Genomic DNA, 22,656 nt, shown 5'->3' with positions numbered 1-22,656 from the left:
TTTAAACATCGATGTCACTGTATCGATTATAATATTGACACACAAAATATTGTGATATATTGCTGAATGGATGTTTTCCCCTAGTTTGGGGATTGTAGTGTAGCTTAAGACCTTTTTGTTACCCAATTCCACCTGCTGCCTGTCTGGAGCTGCTCACTTAGAGAACACAGACAGAACTCCCACCATGGGACTTGGTAAATCAGCTCCTTAAGGCATATAATGGCAAAATGTACAACCTCTACCAGGGTTTCAGCGATGCAATGTGATTTGGGGCGTGGCATTTGATAGTGAAACATTTGATGTAGACATATATTGTATGCTAAGTATACATTGAGCTTGTACTTTCTACAGCTTATAATTACTAGAGAGATACCTATTTAAAGCCCAAGCTTTTTCCACATTAAAGTGTCTATTACAGTACAAATGATCACTTATACCGGTACAATTACACTGGTCACTCCTCCTCAGACATAAACATATTAAGTATGAATTCAATATTATATAATTTCACTCAAAAAGGTTTTGCCTTTTTTTTCCTTAATTCTTTTGCCAAAAATAATAAACAAATAAAATAAAATGTATCATATTCTTGGCAATGTCTCAGATGTGTTATTGATTGTTTTGAATCTTATCTGGAATTTACTATTCAATGGAAACTGAAAGACACACAAGACGATCATATCCGAGTTATAATATGGTAAGTTGCACTAATAAAATATGATAGATAGAGTCAAATCATAATCCTCCCTATTTCACAGTCCAGTTGCCATGACCACCGCGACATTCATCTTCAGATATACAGTATGTATTGAATGTGGAACTCTGCAGCTATAATTCTTCGCTATGATTCTTATCCCAGTATCTTCATCGATTGGTCCTCTGCACCTGTCCTCACCCGACGCAGCATTGCAATTCATCGTCTCTGAATTTTGTTGTCCTATTTCTGTACGACGTGTCAGTCTCACCACATTGGCATACTGGGCAAAATCCTGAGGGGTGCTGGACTACCGAAGGCCTCAAGCACCAACCAGGCTCGTTGTGCAGATTCATTTCATCATCTGTGTTCAGATTAGTTTCATCAATATGTGCCCATGTACGCATGATTTTGATTGAAAGTGGCCCCAGCGCACTATTTAAAGTACAGAGGCCGTAGTTTTGTCAGATTTCCTTTATCAAAAGGCCCTAGAAATGAGAATTCCTTTAGCAATATTTTCTTCCTGGGGGAGAACTCCCCCAGACCCCCGTAGTTACGTTGGTCCCCCTGGGGACCCATAACATTTTCTTGCTCCAGGGCCCCCTAGTGGCGTAATCCCACCATATGTCACGACATCATCCGCACCCCGCCGGTCAGACGTTGGTGCAGTTTGTGGATGGCGGCGTGCCCGCTTTGCTGCGGACCTCCTTTATGTCCTTCATCAGGGAGTCGGCCGCGCCAATCTGACACTTGAAGACCTGCTTGTAGGCCTTCCTGAAGTTCTCAGACAGGAAGGCGTAGATCACGGGGTTGACGGAGGAGTTACTGTAGGCCAGGCAGTGAGCAGACACCCGGAGCAGGAAAGAAGCCTGGTTCAGAGGGAAGTTCCCAAACTCCACCCAAAGATGGACGACGTGGTGGGGCAGCCAGGACACGCAGAACACCACCACCACTACCAGCACCGTCTGAGCAGTCTGGGAGGGGAGGATGGAGAGAGAGAGAGAGAGAGAGAGAGAGAGAGAGAGAGAGAGAGAGAGAGAGAGAGAGAGAGAGAGAGAGAGAGAGAGAGAGAGAGAGAGAGAGAGAGAGAGAGAGAGAGAGAGAGAGAGAGAGAGAGAGAGAGAGAATAGGGAGGGGAACACAATCAGTACATTCAGGGACAATATTGCGCATGCAACCAATTTTTGAGGATCATCTTGCATTGAACACCTAGGTTGAGAGCCGATCTGATTTCACTAGATAGTTATGTATATGTATTCATCCTCATTATCCACAGAGAATAGGCCACTTCATTTGATGTATTATAAAACCTGATATTGAGATATATGACTGGAGCAACAAGAACATTGCACACTGGATTACATCTCACAACACTTTAAAGTAATGATCCGAATCATTTTCATGTCTATTTTGTCACTTCCTATCACCGATTGATATCACACAATATTGATTCTACATATACCCATCTGCTATGACCCTGGCTCAGAAGGAAGCAACATAAATGGTAAATTAACTATATTTATATAGTGGTTTTATCCAAAATGCTTCACATTCACCCATTCACACACAATTCACACACCGATGGCAGAGGCAACCATGCAATGTGTCAACCGGCTCATCAGGAGCAGTTAGGGGTTAAGTCCAATCCAATCCACTTTATTTATATAGCACATTTAAAACAACAAAGTTGACCAAAGTGCTGTACAAGTCCACAAACATAGGATAAAACATAAAACATAAAAATGTAATAAAAGCACATAATAAAACAGTACAATGTGTCACATAAAAAAGGCCAATCTCTCAAAAACGGTTTAAAAAACAAAAGCCAGAGCAAATAAGTGTGTTTTGAGGCGTGATTTAAACACCTGCAGAGTGGGGGCCTGCCTAACATGCAGTGGCAGCTCATTCCAGAGCTTTGGGGCTGCCACTGCAAAAGCACGGTCCCCCCTAAGCTTCAGCCTGGAGTTTGGAATGGCCAAGAGGAGCTGGTCAGAGGACCTGAGGGACCTTAGAGGAACATAGGGTTCCAGCAGGTCTGAGAGGTAACCCGGTGCCAAGCCGTTCAAACATTTAAAAACAAACAGTAAAACCTTAAAATCAATCCTAAAACGCACAGGAAGCCAGTGGAGGGCAGCCAGCACAGGGGAAATGTGCTTCCGCTTTCGCGTTCCCGTCAGCAGACGGGCAGCCTGTATCAGTTCCGCAATCGTTCCTATTTCCGGGGTAGGCCTGATTGGCCCCGACAGGCACGTGACCCGCCGCGGCCACGCCCCGCGGCAGCCCCAGCGGCAAGCGCGCTACTGCTGGAGTTCGCTTCGCCTTTCACATCGCTGCCGTTGGCGAAAGCAGGATGAGAGGCGAGAGCGTAGATTTCGCTGTGTATCATTTAATCATTTAACATTTGAAAGGCATACATTGTTGTCATACAGAAGTACAGAATACTTTTATCCAAAATGCTTCTTACTGTGTGTTACACTGTTAGAGACTGTGCTAGACAAATGAATGACTAATTCGGTCAGAAATAACATAACTAATAACGTTAGTAAGCACTGCTTATATGCTTATTATGTCTGCGGGGTACATTAAACGTTTCTCCCGGTACATTCTGAAGAGCACACCGCTGTATGTTGGAGAACCAGCGGTCTTCCGAAGTTCCGCTCCTCCTCACTCGAGTGAGACTAAAGCCGTGCACAGCTCAGCCCTGTGAGACGCGAGCAGGAAGGAGCTGGGAGTCCTTCCAATCGGAATATGTTGTTTCTTTACACATATGTTGGATTATGAATATGTCTTTATAGCTACAAATGAATGACTAATTCGGTCAGAAAGCAGTAACACAACAGTTGCAATGTTGTGTTACTGCTGTTCTCGGCATAAGCCCCAATAAGACCGTCACCAGAGCTCAGCGATGCCGCTCGCGTGAGCATATTCTCCCCGCTGGTGATCGCAGCACGGAGGGTCGCGGACCAGCCTGGCAGCATTCATTTGTAGCTATAAAGACATATTCATAATCCAACATATGTGTAAAGAAACAACATATTCCGATTGGAAGGACTCCCAGCTCCTTCCTGCTCGCGTCTCACAGGGCTAAGCTGTGCACGGCTTTAGTCTCACTCGAGTGAGGAGGAGCGGAAGACCGCTGGGAGAAACGTTTACTGTACCCCGCAGACATAATAAGCATATAAGCAGTGCTTACTAACGTTATTAGTTACGTTATTTCTGACCGAATTAGTCATTCATTTGTCTAGCACAGTCTCTAACAGTGTAACACACAGTAAGAAGCATTTTGGATAAAAGTATTCTGTACTTCTGTATGACAACGGCAGCGATGTGAAAGGCGAAGCGAACTCCAGCAGTAGCGCGCTTGCCGCTGGGGCTGCCGCGGGGCGTGGCCGCGGCGGGTCACGTGCCTGTCGGGGCCAATCAGGCCTACCCCGGAAATAGGAACGGTTGCGGAACTGATACAGGCAGACGGGCAGCGGCGTTTTGCTCCTCGCGATCGTGTGTAAAATGCAGGTGGAGAGAGAGAGGGAGAGAGAGAGAGGATAGAACGCTCTGTGTGCGCGTGTGCATGTGTGCTGTGTGAGCGGCTCCTCGCGATCGTGTGTAAAATGCAGGTGGAGAGAGAGGGAGAGAGGATAGATCGCTGTGTGCGCGCGTGTGCATGTGTGCTGTGTGAGCGGCTCCTCGCGATCGTGTGTAAAATGCAGGTGGAGAGAGAGAGAGGGAGAGAGAGAGAGGGAGAGTCTGGGACAGGGAGACCGCTTCCGCATTATTCCCACTGCTCCGTTGTTGAGCGAATTGTTGATTGTGGGCGGTGACTTGCTCAAGGACACTTCTACACACTACCGGGAAGAGCTGGAATCGAAACGGGATCCTTCAGATTACCAGACGCCCGCTCTACCTCCCAAGCCACTGTCGCCCCCAGTGGACAGAAACAACCAATGTCAGGTTTAAACAAAGATTTACATATTTATTAAGGCAGCTTATGAAAAATAAATGGAAATGTGGTGGCTGGGGAAGACACTACTCCAGCAGTGCCTAAGTTCTGGCAAAATGAGAGAGTGAGTGTGGGGCGGGGGGATCTAATGACTACCTGTAACTGTTTTAGTGTTTATTTAAAGGTCCCATGTTCTGCTATTCCTTTCACTATTTGGGCAATTTTAAACAATTCCTGTGAGTCTATGGAACACATCTGTAAGGTATTTTTCAAAAAAAAATCATTGTTTTGTATTTCTAATCAAGTACTCTAAAGCAGCATTTTTCCACCTCAAGATTTCAAGCTGTTTTGGGCTGGGCTCCGTCCATAAGCGCTTTGAGTGACATACGAGAGAGAGCGAGAGAGAGAGAGAGAATGAGCGAGCGAGTGAGAGAGAGGATAGATCGCTCCGTGCGCGCGTGTGCGCTGTGTGAGCGGCTCCTCGCGATTGTGTGTAAAATGCAGGTGGAGAGAGAGAGGATAGATCGCTCTGTGTGAGCGGCTCCTCGCGATCGTGTGTAAAATGCAGGTGGAGAGAGAGATGGAGAGAGAGAGAGGATAGATCGCTCTGTGAGCGCATGTGCGCTGTGTGAGCGGCTCCTCGCGGATCGTGTGTAAAATGCAGGTGGAGAGAGAGAGAGGGAGAGAGAGAGAGGGAGAGTCTGGGACAGGGAGACCGCTTCCGCATTATTCCCACTGCTCCGTTGTTGAGCGAATTGTTGATTGTGGGCGGTGACTACAACCAGATCAGCGCCTTGCTACGTAGGCTAACGAGTCAATTCTGAATGGCTTGGTTCAGTGGGGGAGGTTCTGGTCTGAGCTGAACTGAAGAAACGGGAGTAGCTAGAGATTTCACATCAAATCAGTGTTGGTATACAACCCCACATTGCTAGAATCTTTTTTTTTTCTTTTTACATTTATTTAACCTTTATTTACCCAGGCAAGAAAGTAAGAACAAATTCTTATTTTATTTATTGTCAAAAGTATGCATAATGTTGTGTTAATTCCACAACAAGAGATGTTAATTACCTGAAATTATTCCGTTTTTGGGGGGGGGGGGGGGGGGGGACCCCGCATATATCTGTATCAGTTGATATCGGTATCGGAAATTAAGAGTTGGACAATATCGGTATATCGGATATCGGTAAAAAAGCCAATATCGAACATCCCTAGTTAAAAGGCAATGTGGGGTCTTTCTTCGTGTGAAATTGAGGTGGTAACAGAAATGCACACACTGGATGCTACTTATTCTTCTATTTATTGCCAAAACCGTCAGTTAAAATAAAACTAAAGCTGGAATGAGTCATCGAAAAAGCCAATTACACGCTCCTTGACCTGCTGCGCCTCACTACTGATGTGCAGACAAGTTAATGAGTCAGTATGCACGGTGGAATTGGCAACTATTGAGAAGCCTGCAATTATAGGGGAAATCCAGCCTCAAACTGAATAAAGTGTCCAACAATCAACATCTATAAACAACGGTGTCTTTAACCCTTTCATTACCACAATACCAAATGGTTAACAAATCAAGTCAAGTCAAGAGTTTTATTTGTCACGGAATACGAGTATACAATGAAATGCGGGTGGTCTTGCCCGCAACGATGTGCATAATACAATAGTAATAACATATAATAGAATCCAATAGAACGACATTCTGCAATAGAACAAGTAAACAGAGTAGGGCATATCGGTATATGTACATAAGTTATTTACAGAGCATGGTAGGACATGCTAGGTCCTGTGGTAGTGCAATACACTGTTAGCTACGGATGAGGCACTGGGTCTTTCTGTACATGCTATATTATACAATCTCAAGTTATACTATACTATTCTTAAAGTGACCTTTCCTTAGTGGCCATAAGTGTGGGCGTGTGCAGCATGAGTGTGTGCTTGCTCATGTTAAAGTGGCTGCTAGTGTGTGAGCGTGTACAGTGTGTGTGTCGTGTGCTCATGTGTGCTTGTGTGTGGAGAGTTCAGTGTTCAAGGCTCTGATGGCCTGGGGGAAGAAGCTGAGCCGAAGTCTCTCTGTCCTAGTAGCTGGTGTTCGCAGGCGTCTGCCTGACCTCAGCAGCATGAACAGGCTGTTGTTGGGGTGGTGAAAGGTTAACCTTCTGTAGTGTGGTAGTGAAAGGGCTAAGCTGGAAACCAGAGCATCAAGAGAGTTTGTCCATTGACAATTGGTGAAGTTTTGTTTGAGTTATTACATCCAAACTAGTCTTGTTTAAATATAGGGCGTATCGCTCTGAATCAGAACATGTACCCATATCCCAGTAAATTCACCATGGGTTCTGTCATAACAGGGCGTTATGACCTGGGCGTTGTTATACCATTCACTGTCTATGGAGCAGCTCCAGGATTCAGTCTCTTAATCACATCATCACTAGAATCTGGTAGGGCTGCTTGATTATGGCAAAAATCATAATCACGATTAGTTTGATGTATATTGAAATCACAATTATTAAACACGATTACGTCATCGATTTGACAACATCATGACGACAAATTAGTTTCAACTTTCTTCTTGACCAAAGGCTGCCCTTCTGTTCTACAAGTATACACTTATTTAATCCCACCCCTTTTTACTCAAATCATAATTTACTAATTTAGAACTACTGTACCTGCTCCCTTTATTGTCAGACCTTATAATGAATTTCTTTTTACTTAGTTAACTATTTGTTTTTGATTAATTCCTTATTATTATTTGCCATTTTGATTAACAAAACTGTAGGTTACCCTGTACAGTTCCTCTAGCCATTTGATATACATATATACAGCCAGATATCAAACCCCTTCTTCATCTCTGTACTTCTGGAAAACCATTTGACTATATTTTATTTTTAACTGTTTTATGTTTTTACATTGCTTTAACTCCACAATCACAATCACAATCATAATTGTACTCCACAAATTGAAATTCAAAGACTTTTCTTGGTTGTTTGAATACTGTATCTTTTCAAATGAAATTGTCCCCTTAAATTGTAAGCCCCATCTCGCTCGTTAAACAATTTTCTGAGAGTTTATTATTTTTGGCTTTATACATTATTTGTGCAGTTTGATACAGTACAATATCAGTACATTTTTATAATTTTGACTGTAAGAATAGTGAATGATGGTCCAGATAGCCAACCTTGTGAACGACGCACACAGCTCTTTTCTGGAGGATAGTTAATGGGTATAATGAGCATTTGTAATTATTTTGATTATCTTGTTTTCATGACCATGGGAAGCCAAAATCATAATTGAAATTGTAACATGATTAATCTGCCAGCCAGCCCTAGAATCTAGTCTCTCTGGAGTTCAGCTTAAGGAGAGATGTCCATAACCTCTTATCGTGGTTTTACACATTGTTATGTACTTTCCAACAAGGAAAACAAGGGTGACGTTAGATTTCCGATGTGATCCTGGAAACTACTTGATAGGCCGAACAGATCTGATTGGTTGTTAAAATTCAGGCCACCCTGATAATTAGGACTGTCTGATTGCAGGGCCTGGGACAGTCAGTCAGTCACAGAGAACAGCTTGAGAATTAGGACTGTCTGATTGCAGGGCCTGGGACAGTCAGTCAGTCACAGAGAACAGCTTGAGAATTAGGACTATCTGATTACAGGATCTGGGACAGTCAGTCACAGAGAACAGCTTGAGAATTAGGGCTGTCTGTTACAGGGCCTGGGACAGTCAGTCAGTCACAGAGAACAGCTTAAGAATTAGGGCTGTCTGTTACAGGGCCTGGGACAGTCAGTCAGTCACAGAGAACAGCTTAAGAATTAGGGCTGTCTGTTACAGGGCCTGGGACAGTCAGTCACAGAGAACAGCTTAAGAATTAGGGCTGTCTGTTACAGGGCCTGGGACAGTCAGTCACAGAGAACAGCTTAAGAATTAGGGCTGTCTGTTACAGGGCCTGGGACAGTCAGTCACAGAGAACAGCTTAAGAATTAGGGCTGTCTGTTACAGGGCCTGGGACAGTCAGTCACAGAGAACAGCTTGAGAATTAGGGCTGTCTGTTACAGGGCCTGGGACAGTCAGTCACAGAGAACAGCTTGAGAATTAGGGCTGTCTGTTACAGGGCCTGGGACAGTCAGTCAGTCACAGAGAACAGCTTAAGAATTAGGGCTGTCTGTTACAGGGCCTGGGACAGTCAGTCACAGAGAACAGATTTATTTTTCTCAGTTAATTTGATTAATTGGCAGCTGTTGGGATTATACACCAACTATCATCAAAATGGTTCTAAAAATAATTGCCTTCCCCACCTTTAAAAGTGCTATAGATAACATTCAGCCACTAGATGTCACACTGCAGCACCAGCATATCATGTATCCAATCAGGTGCATTCCATGTGGGGAAATGAGAAGTAGGGAGGGGATACATGCAACATTTAAACAACATTCATTTTCGACCCACCAACATGTTTTTTAATTATATTTATTTATTTATTTATTTTTCCACAACTTTCAATTTTTTTTTCTAAAAAAAATAAGAAAGGTGTGGAAAAATAAATAAATAAATAAATATAATTAAAAAACATGTTGGTGGGTCGAAAATGAATGTTGTTTAAATGTTATCTATATAACATTCTCTTTTGGTTGAGTTCGACCTCCTTTGATTGACAGGCGGTTAGTTTGTTAGATTTCAAGGAAGACCAATCAATTTGAAGCACATAAGGGCACATTTACAAGCCTCCAGTGCACTCGTTTTGTGTTCTACGTCACCCCGCGCTCATGGCGTGGTGCTTGTGTGTCCTTGTGCACATGCTGGATGAACACGTGGTACACAGTTTTCAGGCCCCTTTTCTCTTGCTATGCACTATAGCACTGGTTTCATCAACTAGTGGTCAAAAACTCCTAACTTGGGATACCTTAAATGAGAACTAGTCTGGATCGATGCCATGAGACTGTGGGTATAAGCGATCCATTGGCCGACTATTTCAGTCAGAATTCTCCTCCCCTGTCCCACTACTGAGACACTATTTTGCCAGGGCGGGCACCTTCGCTGGTTAGCACCCCCAGGATGAATGGGATTGGTTTAAAGAAATACAAACAAGCCAGAGCGTTTTCCCCCCTATAGCGGCACGATAATAAGTTCAACCAGACCTCTCTCCAGCACTGGCACAGCGCTAACATAGTGTGGAGAGGGGTCTGTCTGCGAGACTAATGAGAACCTTAGCCGGGCCTCCCTGCTGGTATACTATGGCACTAAGTAAACAGTGTGATTTGTCCTCCAGCGGTAAAGAGGAAGAAGCCATTTTCCCAACAGTTTTATAACTACACTTCGTCTTATTATTCTATTAGCTGTTCTCCCTCTGCCATACATCCTGATTGCATAGCAACGGAATATAGGACAGTAGAGGCTTTGCACAGAATGTTTGGAATGCCCATTTTTCTTCCAAGCCCGGGGGGGGGGGGGGGGGGGGGGGGGCTGCTATGTGCAATTTATGTGTTGATAAATGATCGAAATACAAAGAATGTCATAAATGAATGATTTTATTATTTATTACTGGATCTTGTGTTTTACCTACTCTCCCACTGCACAGAAGTTAGGCATTTCCTTTCAAAAGTGGGCACCAATGGTTACGGGCAGCCATGTTGTGGCATGCTGATATGCTGATATATTGGTGCCCCGTCATAAATATCACACCTCATATAACTGATAGGGAGGTTAATAACCCCTGGACGGGGGGTAGAAAGAGATTTGTGTCCCTGCCTCTCTGTCCTCCTCGCTGTCTCATGGAGTCCTGTGTCCGTCCTGTTTCCTCACCATCACCCTCTTTGATTATTGTACTGTAAATCAGAGCTATTTTATTGCACTGCTTTTATTCTGTCTATTTTATGCAAATCTTATGCCTATGTCTATTTTATGTCTATTTGTACTGCTGTGAAGCACTTTGGGCTGCAATTCTTGTATGAAAGGTGCTATACAAATAAAGTGTAATATTCTTATTCTTATAATAATAATTATTATTACTATAGAAATGCCTATATAGGTTTCTTCCCTTTCTTTTGCTATTCAGTTTTTTTTCAGTTAAGTTAAGTTAAGTTTTTCCGACTCTGGGTTAAACCAGGGACAGTTGTTCCATTGTGTTTCTGAAGCCCATTGACACATGTGATGATAAATCAGACTGGACTTGAATCTGTGAACACAGCAGGTCAAGGGTACAACAGCGAGGGCCAGGTATCATTTGAAAATGTTCGATACCAATACCAAAACGAAAACTTTTTTTCAATACTTTGCTGAATTATTATGCTGATTATATGGGATTGTGGTTGAACTGAAGAAATGTTATATCTGGAAACGAACATGCTTACTGACCAGTGTTAATTTTGTCAACAAAAATGATGATGAAAGATGTTCGTCAATGAAGGTTTTTTTCATGACGACAACGAGACGTGGCGTCTCGGTATTGAAGACCATGTGACGCTAACAAGACTAAATAGTTTATTAAATATCGTTGACCACAACTGAGGACACAAAAATGTAATTTACAAAAACCAGGACGAAATTTCTCTTCATGTATGTTGATATTGTTGACTAAAACAAGACGAGACAAAATAATTATAACTTTTCTTAATGCCATCGTCCCGACGGAGCAGTGTGACGGGGAGCTCTGTTATTAGCATTAGCTGAAGAGCTTTTTGAAAAGCTAGTTTTAGCTTAACGTTACCTTGGCTAAAGTTGGGACTATTCATAATCCAGCTGCAGACCTGCAAGCAAAGTACAGCAAGTTGGCAAAGGAGTATTCCAAGGTAAATCACTTTTTCACCAGTAACGTTACTGGTGAAATACATTGTTTGTATTTCCATCTAGCTCGCGTTAACTAGTGGCTAACCTAGCCCACTGTTGTGGACACCCATACCGGTGACAATGTTTAGCTTTTAGTGCCAAATGATAAGAGTCTGAGGCGGAATCTCAAAAGAGAATGTTGAATATTTATTGTGCATTAAAAATCACAACAGAGCCTCTACTAGCTGACCTAAACGGAGCCTTCTGGAAGCAAGTGCAACAACGTATAATGTCCGTATGGAACCAATGTGCCAACAACCTTTCCGTGGGTCTAGACTAAATCTAGACTAAAACAAAAAAGACAAAATTTAGACAAAAACTGACTAAGACTAAAATGCTCAGACATTTAGTTGACTGACTAAACGTAAAAAGAATTAAGATGACTAAATATGATAAACGAAAAAGGAGCACTTGACACATGACTAAGACTAAAACTAAAATGAAAATAGCTGCCAGAATTAACACTGTTACTGACTCACTAACACCAAGGAGAGTATAACTACTTAGGTATAGGAATTTGGTATTGAATGACAGTGTCCAATTTGATACAAAATTTCAATAGTTTTATAGTATTGAAGCAATTCAGTCGATACCATAACAGTATAGAATTTCGATACCCAGCCCCTAGCCACAGCACATACCGGCAAACAGCCAATCAAAATGTTTGCAAGCAGAATTGTTTATACAAAATACTTGGAAGCAAGATACTTTTCCACCACAAATTTAATTTATATTTTATAAATTATACAGATACACTCACACTCACATACACAAAAAAACACACAAAACTCACAACCACACTCTCTCACTCTCACACACACACAATTTTACACAACCACTCACACCCTCACTCACACAATCACACAGATGTGCACATGTGTTCACACAAGCCCTCTTTCTCACACAGTTGTCTGTCCTGTATTTAACCTGGCTAGTCATGATAAGAGGTAGACCTGGGGAGTGAGGTTCCACCTGTGATTTTCCCGGGAATAATGTGTATAATAAATAACACAATTATGTGTTAGCAAGCTGTATGTAATGATGTTAGCATACATGGTTGAGAGCTCCTAAGGCTAGGGGAGAATAGGAAGACTATTGACAATAGAAGAAATGCATTGATGGTTTTGGTCTTTAAATGGTGCATTTATATAGCGCTTTTATCCAAAGCACTTTAAAATTTGTTTCTCACATTCACCTCACACACTGACGGCGGAGGCAACCATGCAAGGTGCCAACCTGCACATTGGGAGAAATTGGGGGTTACGTTTCTTGCTCAAGTACACTTCGACACGCTGCCCGGGAGGAGCGGGAATCGAACCAGGAACCTCCGGATTGCCAGACGACTGCTCTACCTCCCGAGCCACTGTCTCCCCCATCTACTTTACTATGTAAAGACTAATGTTAAAGACTGTAGGCTACTTTACTATGAAAGAAATAAAATGACACTGACCTTATCCTATAACCTGATCTGAACCAAGGAAACTATAAAAGAAGGGTTGTCACATCACTGTGTAGCACGTGAACGACTGAACGCACATTGGTGCCAAGTGTCGACATTAAGTCGTAGCGGCACGGTGGTGTAGTGGTTAACACTGTCGCCTCACAGCAAGAAGGTCCAGGGTTTGATTCCCGCTTGGGCACCAGGTTTCCATGATGCCAGGTACCCAGGTGGGGTATCTCCCAGGCCTTTCTGTGTGGAGTTTGCATGTTCTCCCCGTGCTCGCAAGGGTTTCCCCCCCGATAAGATAAACCCAATGGAAAAACATGCACAACAACAGATCGCTAACGCTGTGGCGTCCTTGACGAAGACGGGCAGGAGCACTTGGATTGGTCCCCTGGCGCGGCCCTCGCCTGTCTGCTCCCGGCTGCCCTTGGGGGGAATGACGACGGGATGGGTTTATCGCAGAGATGAATCGCATCGGCAATCCTACAAAAGACAATGCATGCGTGTGTGTTCCGGTGTGTGTGTGTGCTAACCGTGTGTGCTAACCGCTAAACATTGAGGATAATTGCATGCCAATTAAAGACCTCTGAACAGGTCCTGCATTATTATTATAAGTTGAATGGGATCAGCCATCTCCTTGTTTATGTTATTTAAACAGGTTATTACCTTGGATGTCAGAATCATCTGCAATTTGTTGCATTGTTAACTAGCTAATGTTTGATATATTAATTGATGTATATTTCCTCAGATAGCTTGTATAATTTGAATTTGAATACAGGCTTCAATAGAACTGGCACCAGAGTCTGGCACCAAGCAGAGCACAGAACGCTGGTATTCTGACGTGACGACCCTTCCTTCTTTTATAGTTTCCTTGGTTCTGACGTGACAACCCTTCCTTCTTTTATAGTTTCCTTGACCCGAACCAGGAAAATGTCAGGTTTCCTGACGTATTTGTGAGTCCCAAAATGTCAAAATAAGACGTATGAACATGATAAGATATTTCTCCGGAGAAAGCAGTCTTAATCGCATCATTCCCAGACACTTAATATTCATTTTCATAGCATAATATAGCAATCTGTTAATCGTGTTCTTTACTGACTGTGAATGACATGACTTAATCCTTAACCCCAGTAATGAGATGTTTGTTCCTTCCCAACCGTGTGCTGAAGTCATTAGGACATTGTTGACTGCCAATTCAAATAAACTCCCGCACAATATTCAGGGGAATAACCCAGGGTCATACAGAAACTTGAAAGCAAAATACTTTTCCACCAGAATAAAACACAGATTTACTGCACAAGTGGTTGAGAAGTACTTAACAGAGATTGATGCGTGGCAAAGAATCAATGGCATCCAATTTTGGGGCCAAAGCCCCTGCAAATGAATTGGCCTCCCTGCTGTGGATCTGTGTGAGCCGTCATGGCACCATACTAGTTCACTAATACAAAGATCCTGGTTAAATATAAAGCTCAGATGAAGAATATAGACGCGTTTCTTGTTTAGGAGCTCTATGGAGAAACCATGACACCCCCCTAACTAAAAGTACAACAGGGCTCTATGGAGAAACATGGCACTCCTCTGACTAAAAGTACTATGGGGCTCTATGGAGAATACATGACACTCCCCTGACTCCCCTGACTTATTTATTATGTGATTCACCTTTTACATATCTAGCTGTGGCATGGATTGACTGTTTAGATCGCTAGCATGGCTAACAAATGCAAATATATTGTAGTCTGCCCCATTGTTCTGACCGTTATTCCTCCTTGATGCACGCACACTGGGTCTGACGTGGACGAGTATGATATATGATATATATAACAGTGCCTTCGTAAAGTATTCAGCCCCCTTCGCTTTCCACATTTTGTGTTGTAGACTTGATTTACAAAGATAAAAAAATAACCATGTGTTTAGGTCCTCTTTAAAGAAGCTTTTGAGATACAGGTTGCCTCATCATTAAGCAGTGTCCTTGCTGTCATGCGAGCCTGAGACTGATAGTCAGTAGTGTAGATAAGATAAGGCTGTTACACCACTTTTCCTCAGCTGTCACTGTCTCTGTATTTCACAGCACTGGCGGGAAGCATGCAGCTGCAGAGCCGCAGAGCGGCGCTCTCAGGACCGGCGCTCTCAGGACCGGCGCTCTGAGGACCGGCGCTGTGACGGCCCTGCTGTGAGGTGTGATTTTTTTCCGTAGCCGCAGCCCTAACCATAACTCTAAGCATAACCCACTTCGAAAGAGGGCCAACGCATAACCACTTCGAAGTAGTTTGTACAGTCCTCTGGCCTGTTTGTAGCACACAGTGCAATACAGCGCACAGTGCAATACTCCAATTCAGCCATTGGGTGGGTGGCGCGTGGTCCTGAGAGCTCCGCTCGTGCTCGCCGGCTCGTGCTCGTGCTCTGCGGCTCTGCAGCTATATACTATTGGCACTGGCAGGGGACTGCCAAGAACATGTAGTTGGAAGACAAAAAACGATTGATTAAACATGTCACCGTTTACCTCGCTATCCACCACTGTTTATGTTAACCCTTGTGTGGCGTTTGTGTCTGTGGGACCCGTTTTCAATGTTTATTAAAAGAGAAATTATACTATAAATAATTTTTTTAGATTCATTGGCCATTCTTTGGTCATTTTCTGTGAAGAACACATTTTCATTGAGTGCACACTGTTTACACACATTTATAATAACATATGTGGTGTTCAGGGAAATTGTAGGTGAAAACAAGTCAACGTGACAAAAATGAAACAAAAAGGTTCTTTCACTGTGTACTTTCACTGTGTACTTTCACTGTCTCACTGTTTCGTGTCTTGATTATAATGGATCCTTTTTTATTTTTTTTTACATTTCATCACAAAAAACGAATAGCACTTTTATTGATAAATGTGATCTAGCAGAGGTAAATCTATGCCGTGACAATTAAAACTCTTGACTTAAATGGCAAATACAGTATGAACCATTATGCTGTCTAGATTGCTTGTAATTGAGATGAAGTTAACCTCTTAAGGAACACGCCAACTTTTGGGGAAATTAGCTTATTTCCCATCTACCCTGGAGTTAGACAAGCAGATACATACCATTTTCTTCTCTGTGCATGCATTGCATTAGGCTTAGGGAACAGCCGCACCGTTAGCCTAGTTTAGCGTAATTCACTGGAAGTAGGTGTGCCAGTGTTGCCTAGTTACCAACAGTCACGAAATACACTCCAAATACAACTCCAAAACGTTCTTGTAAACATGTTGTGACCTGTGTATTTACCATGTGGAGAAATAAAAATAAAAATAGACATTTTCGTTTTCTAAGCAGATATATACTCTGAACAATTGTTTGCCGAACCACTGCTGCCTGGATGAAGCATATTGTCCTATTGGATTATGAATTATATTTAATTGTGGGAGCATTAGACCAGCATGAACATTCTGTTCATTTGTTCAAATTGCCATAAACCTATCTCTATATCCAGCGCCTAGAAACATATTAGTTTGATGTGTGCATACTGTCATCTCTCTAAAAAAAAGTTATTGATTGCATAGCGATGATTACAGAGGTGATAGTGTGTGAAAGCATTGTAGTACACATTTATTTGCTAATGATTTATCTTCATAAATGGTCACCATTTATCATAAAGATATACAGAAGATTTCCCTCTGTGTACAAATGTGTATCCTTGTCAATGCAAAAAAAAGGTTAATTGGACAGACATACACAGATTTCACATTGCCCATGGAGCAGCATTACATTAGCCATCGACCGATGTGGGTTTGTCAGCAGCCGATGCTGATACTGATAGGAAACAGGGCAGCCGTCGCCCATGATGGTAATCTATTTTGCATCTGATCAAAATCAACAATGTAATATTATCAAACGGGATACAAAAACATGTCTCCTCTTTTCTTTAGTAGACATGCATTCTGTGTATTATATAACAAATGTATAAAACAATTGATTAAAAAAAAATAGATATAAATTAAATTTAAAAAGAATTTGACATTTGCAGGATTAACACAAGGGATTGACTGAACAGTATGAGATCATTAGTTCCATCTGTCATCTAACATGCTTCTGTGAGTCTGAAAAACACAGGAAATTAATTATCTTTGCTTTGATTTCACATGTCTCACACACAGTTCTCAGTTTCAGATTTAAGTATTCTGAAAATAGTTTCATCCTGGTATCGACCCAACCCTGGACACCTTCAAAACTGCTCTTAAAACACCTCTTCACCAAGGCTTTCCCCATCAGTTAGTTTAGATTAAGTCCATTATCCCTTACCTGCCTGCATCCAGTGTGCGAACCACACCATGGTCTTCGGGGGAGCTCATTATTTTTCTTTCGGGGGGGGGGGGGGGGACTTTACTGTGACGCTTGCTGACATAGGCTATAGGTATGAGTAACGTTACAGAACCACACATAGTCCACACCATTAGACAAACGTCTTTCTCTGGTCTGCATCCCCTTAGCAATTGTGTGTATTGAGCCGAACTGTATTGTACCCATTCTGCAATCTGTTAAATAAAGTTTTCATTCATTCATTCACACCACACAGGTGTCTGCATGCATGATGAAGACGCACGTATTGAAATACACATGCTCAGATTAACCCCTCTGATCCAACACTAAAATTCACACACAACAGTCCTATTTACACATAAACACACGGATGAACCAATACCGAACAACAAGTCCACGACCAAACACATCGAGTCTAACATTATTATACTAGTAGGCAAATGCAACATTATCGCCACCCACCTGATGGTGAAGATCTGCCCAATTCTCAAAATCTGCATGTCACAGACGTAGTCCCCGCATCAGGCTGCTTCGCCTTCTTTGTAAAACCAAAATTGGTTAGAAGGCTTACTTCTACATTATCTGACCTGAATACCTGTATTTTCTTTTTTTTAAACGGCGGGTGAAGTTTGATTTGTGCCTGCAGGCTGCAGCGCCGCCACGCTCCGAATGGTAAACGCAAGAATACCATGCATGTTGCCATCTATTATGAGTAGGGTATATCTGCAGTGCCGCAACCCCATAGATTTATGCTATTGTCTATTACGGTGAGTTAGTGCGCAAATCATTAATCAAAATAGCCTAATTGTATTATTATACACGATGATGACGATACAGAAAATTACAGAAAAATTTGAAATGCATGGCAAAAATAGCATTTATTGTCAGTATTTTAGAGACCCCCCAAAAATTCACAAATCATGTTTTCAGGGGGGCTGATGTCTCATATAGGGGAGCCATGGCTCCTCCAGCTCCCCCATGGTTCGCACCCTGCCCGCATCCCCCTTTTTCCCTACTTCCCTAGCCCTATTTTTTGTCTTGACTGTGAAGCGACCTTGGGTTCTATGAAAGGCGCTAGGGCTGACCCCTATTAGTCGACTAATCGGTCGAAAGGAGCCGTAGTTGACTGCCAACCTCTTAGTCGAATAAAAAATAAATTAATTTTTTTTTTTTTTTTTATCTTTTTTTTATCATTCTTTCCAAAAGAAAAGAGCGTGGAAGCGTGGCTAATGGCACGCATACCAGAGGCTAACTGCCTGCGAAAACAGGCACAGAGGTACTGAAAGAGGATTTCACCCATCTAATGAACACACTAGACTAGACAAATATCAACATGTATCCATCAGTGGACCAATTGCATGCTTTTCCAGAGGGCAAGAAGCCTTCAGTCGACTCCTTCAGACATTAAGCACCCCCCACAGCCCAAATTGAATGATAAAAAATATATATATTTTTATTTTATTTTTTTTACCAATAGTCGACTAACGGCAAATTTTGGCCAATCATAGTAGACCATCCAAATCCTTAGTCGGGGACAGCCCTAAAAGGCGCTATAGAAATTGAATCTATTATTATTATTATTTATATCCAATACCTGTATCATATCAGAGCATCGCTACTGAATAATGTATCATATCGGAGCCTGTATCCCTACTGAATAATACACATGGATCAAACTTTGACCTGCCCCCCTCAAAAGCCTGACCCCTGACAGAGATCAGTATCTTTCTACCATTTCGTTATGCAAGCTCTGGCATCATGGATAATGGAATAGGACACGCCCTGAGTTTAGGTTGCCTTGGAAACTGGACTCATGAATATGAATAGAATCACCACCACCATCATCTTCATCATCATTATCATCATCATCCTCATCATCACCACCACCAAAACATCATCATCACCACCATCACCAACATCATCATCATCACCACCACCATCATCACCACCACCAAAACATCATCATCACCACCACCATCATCATCATCCTCATCACCACCACCAAAACATCATCATCATCATCACCACCACCACCATCATCATCCTCATCATCACCACCACCACCATCATCTTCATCATCATTATCATCATCATCCTCATCATCACCACCACCAAAACATCATCATCACCACCATCACCAACATCATCATCATCACCACCACCATCATCACCACCACCAAAACATCATCATCACCACCACCATCATCATCATCCTCATCACCACCACCAAAACATCATCATCATCACCACCACCACCATCATCATCCTCATCATCACCACCACCACCATCATCACCACCACCATCATCATCCTCATCATCACCACCACTATCACCATCATCACCACCACCAAAACATCATCATCACCACCACCATCATCATCCTCATCATCACCACCACCATCATCACCACCACCATCATCATCCTCATCGTCACCACCACCAAAACATCATCATCATCACCAACATCATCATCCTCATCATCACCACCACCATCACCACCACCACCATCATCATCCTCATCGTCACCACCACCAAAACATCATCATCATCACCAACATCATCATCATCACCATCATCACCACCACCATCATCATCATCACCACCTGACCACCACCACCACCATCATCATCATCACCACCACCTGACCACCCTCATCATCATCATCATCATCATCATCATCATCATCACCACCACCTGACCACCCTCATCATCATCATCATCATCATCATCATCATCACCACCACCTGACCACCCTCATCATCATCATCATCATCATCATCATCACCACCACCTGACCACCCTCATCATCATCATCATCATCATCATCATCATCATCACCACCACCATCATCATCATCATCACCACCACCTGACCACCCTCATCATCATCATCATCATCATCATCATCATCATCATCATCATCATCATCATCACCACCACCTGACCACCCTCATCATCATCATCATCATCATCATCATCATCATCATCACCACCTGACCACCCTCATCATCATCATCATCATCATCATCATCATCATCATCACCACCTGACCACCCTCATCATCATCATCATCATCACCACCATAATCATCATCACCACCTGACCACCATCATCATCATCATCATCATCATCATCACCATCACCATCATCATCATCATCATCATTATCATCATCATCATCACGACAACCATCACATCATCATCATCATCATCATCATCATCATCATCATCATCATCATCATTACCACAAATTGAGATACTTCATTTAAACATGCTGTTGGTACCATTCAAGGGTTGGGGAAGTTGCAACTCCACCTCATTACGTAACTCAGATTACCTTCAATCACATAAGGATTAGGCTACTTTGCCTCTGAAATCTATAGAATACACCAGTTGAAGTAACAGTTTGAATTTGCATAATCTATAACCATGCAATTTATAGTGCTGTAAATTGTTTTGTGTCATTAATCTCAAAATCAAAATGACCCCCACACACACACAAGTTACAACAGTTATGCATTTTTTTAATTTACCTTCACTAAATCTCATTATCATTATCCTCATCATCATCTTCATCATCATTAAAAGGCTCACGTGCAGATACATACCTTTTTCTTTGAAGCCTCTGACTTTTTGGACATGTTTCTTAGTTTTTTGTGTAAGTGATTTAAAACCTGCAAACATATAGACACAATTGTAAGATTGACTTTTGACGAGTAAAACATTTATTTCATCAATAAAAAATATAATATAATATATAGCCTATAGCATGTCCAGCTTACCTTTGCGTAACAGAAGGAAATCAGGAGGAGAGGCAACACATAACCAAAGATAAAGGTGCACATCACGTATACCTTCTTCTGGGTGAGGTCTGGCCACACTTCCCAGCAGAAAGTGTGATTCTCTCCTCTGTGGAATATGTTCTGGTAATACATCACTGGCGCCGCCATGGCCAGAGACACTATCCAGATCACCACCACTCCGATCAGAGCGTGTCTGGCCACTCGGATGGACGAGGACTTTCTGAAGTGGACGATGGCGATGTAACGGTCCACCGACATGGCCGACAGGGTGAAGATGCTGACGAGCATGGACACGGTGAAGAAATAATGGATGAATTTGCAAATGAAGGCGCCCAGGACCCACGTCGGCAGCATGTAGATGGTGGACTGGAACGGGATGCAGAACAGCAGGTAGGACAGGTCCGCGATGCTGAGGTTGAGGATGAAGATGTTGGTCGTGCTCCGGGGCTTGCCAGGACTCCGCGCCAGCACGGTGATCACCATGGAGTTGCCCAGCGCGCCGAGCGTAAAGATCAGCCCGAACACCAGCAGCGTGATGAAATTATCCGCTCCGATCCCGAATAAAAGTGTCTGATCCCCTTCCTCCGTACTGCTGAGGTTCCACGGATCCTCGAAAGGATCGCCTAACTCCGATACGTTCATGTTTCTCTCAGGTGTTTGTTGTGGAAAAACGTCTGCAAAATGAGGACTGCGCGTAATTGTGTGCCAAGCGCCTTGAATTTAAATCAGTGCTCTGCTGTTTTACGTTGGGGATATTTCATGGTCTTTTTTTTTGTCTAGTCCTGGTGCAAGATTTTCCAAAAGAACAAATTAAATATCTACTATATAAGCCTATAAATTATATCTGGCATCAACTGAAATCATATGTCTAAAGCTTCCAGTTCCTTCTTATATCCGTTCAAAGTTGGCAATATGAGTTTACATATTTTCTCAAAGCCCCTCCCATTACTTTGTACTTTGTTTGAGTTAATCCGAGCCTCGTCTGCCAGAAGTCCTCGTGCACCTGATGCGTCCGCATGTCTTCCGCGCGCCGAGCGGCTCCAGAATGTGATCTTCTCCGCGGCTTCCCTCAAATTATATGCAGGGGGGGGGGGGGGGGTTGGGCTGTGCACGTGACGTCACCATCCAGTATACCACCGCCCCAGATATATAACGAATAATTCTTAAGATTTGGTCTGTTTTCAACTTGCCTGGCTGGAGCGCCATCCGTCATTATACGTACAAATTTAATAGCATGCAGACTTATGGCATTCATCATCGTTTGCTTGGAGAGCCTCTATACACTGGACGGGTATACGGTATAGGCGTAATGATCTTGGCCTTTCAAACCACAAGTGATTGAGTTGCGCTGGGCTGTATATGGTTTATGAGGGGTAAATGAACTATAGTCAAACTAAAACTATTCTTGTGGTTGTATTGCATACGCACGAAATACTATAGTATATTATGTACATACTACGGTGAATCACTCACTACAGTATTTATGTGGTAAATCTACAGTGGTATGAAAAAACACAGGAACGCTTTTGTCTTGTTTACATCAGGGTCCCCCATTTTCAATTCATAATGACATTTATGACATATACACAACATACAGATATACAGATATAAGAATCTAATCGAATCATCTAATCTAATCTAATCATGACATTTAAGCCATACATGACATACAGATAT

At 42.6% G+C, this 22,656-nt stretch overlaps 1 protein-coding gene across 1 annotated transcript; it reads right to left on the bottom strand.

Annotated features, from left to right (window-relative positions):
• Positions 1–1,347: 1,347 nt before the first annotated feature.
• On the bottom strand, positions 1,348–21,621 carry galr1a (galanin receptor 1a; the record flags this gene model as incomplete). Its single annotated transcript, XM_084336583.1, has 3 exons — positions 1,348–1,668; positions 20,785–20,850; positions 20,959–21,621. 3 exons carry the CDS (start codon positions 21,619–21,621, stop codon positions 1,348–1,350), a joined length of 1,050 nt encoding a protein of 349 aa, XP_084192709.1.
• Positions 21,622–22,656: the final 1,035 nt, after the last annotated feature.

This window comes from Notolepis coatsorum, assembly GCF_963971535.1.
Source record: "Notolepis coatsorum genome assembly, chromosome: 19".
NCBI classification, from domain to species: Eukaryota; Metazoa; Chordata; class Actinopteri; order Aulopiformes; family Paralepididae; genus Notolepis; species Notolepis coatsorum.
This window is presented reverse-complemented; position numbering and strand designations above follow the sequence as displayed.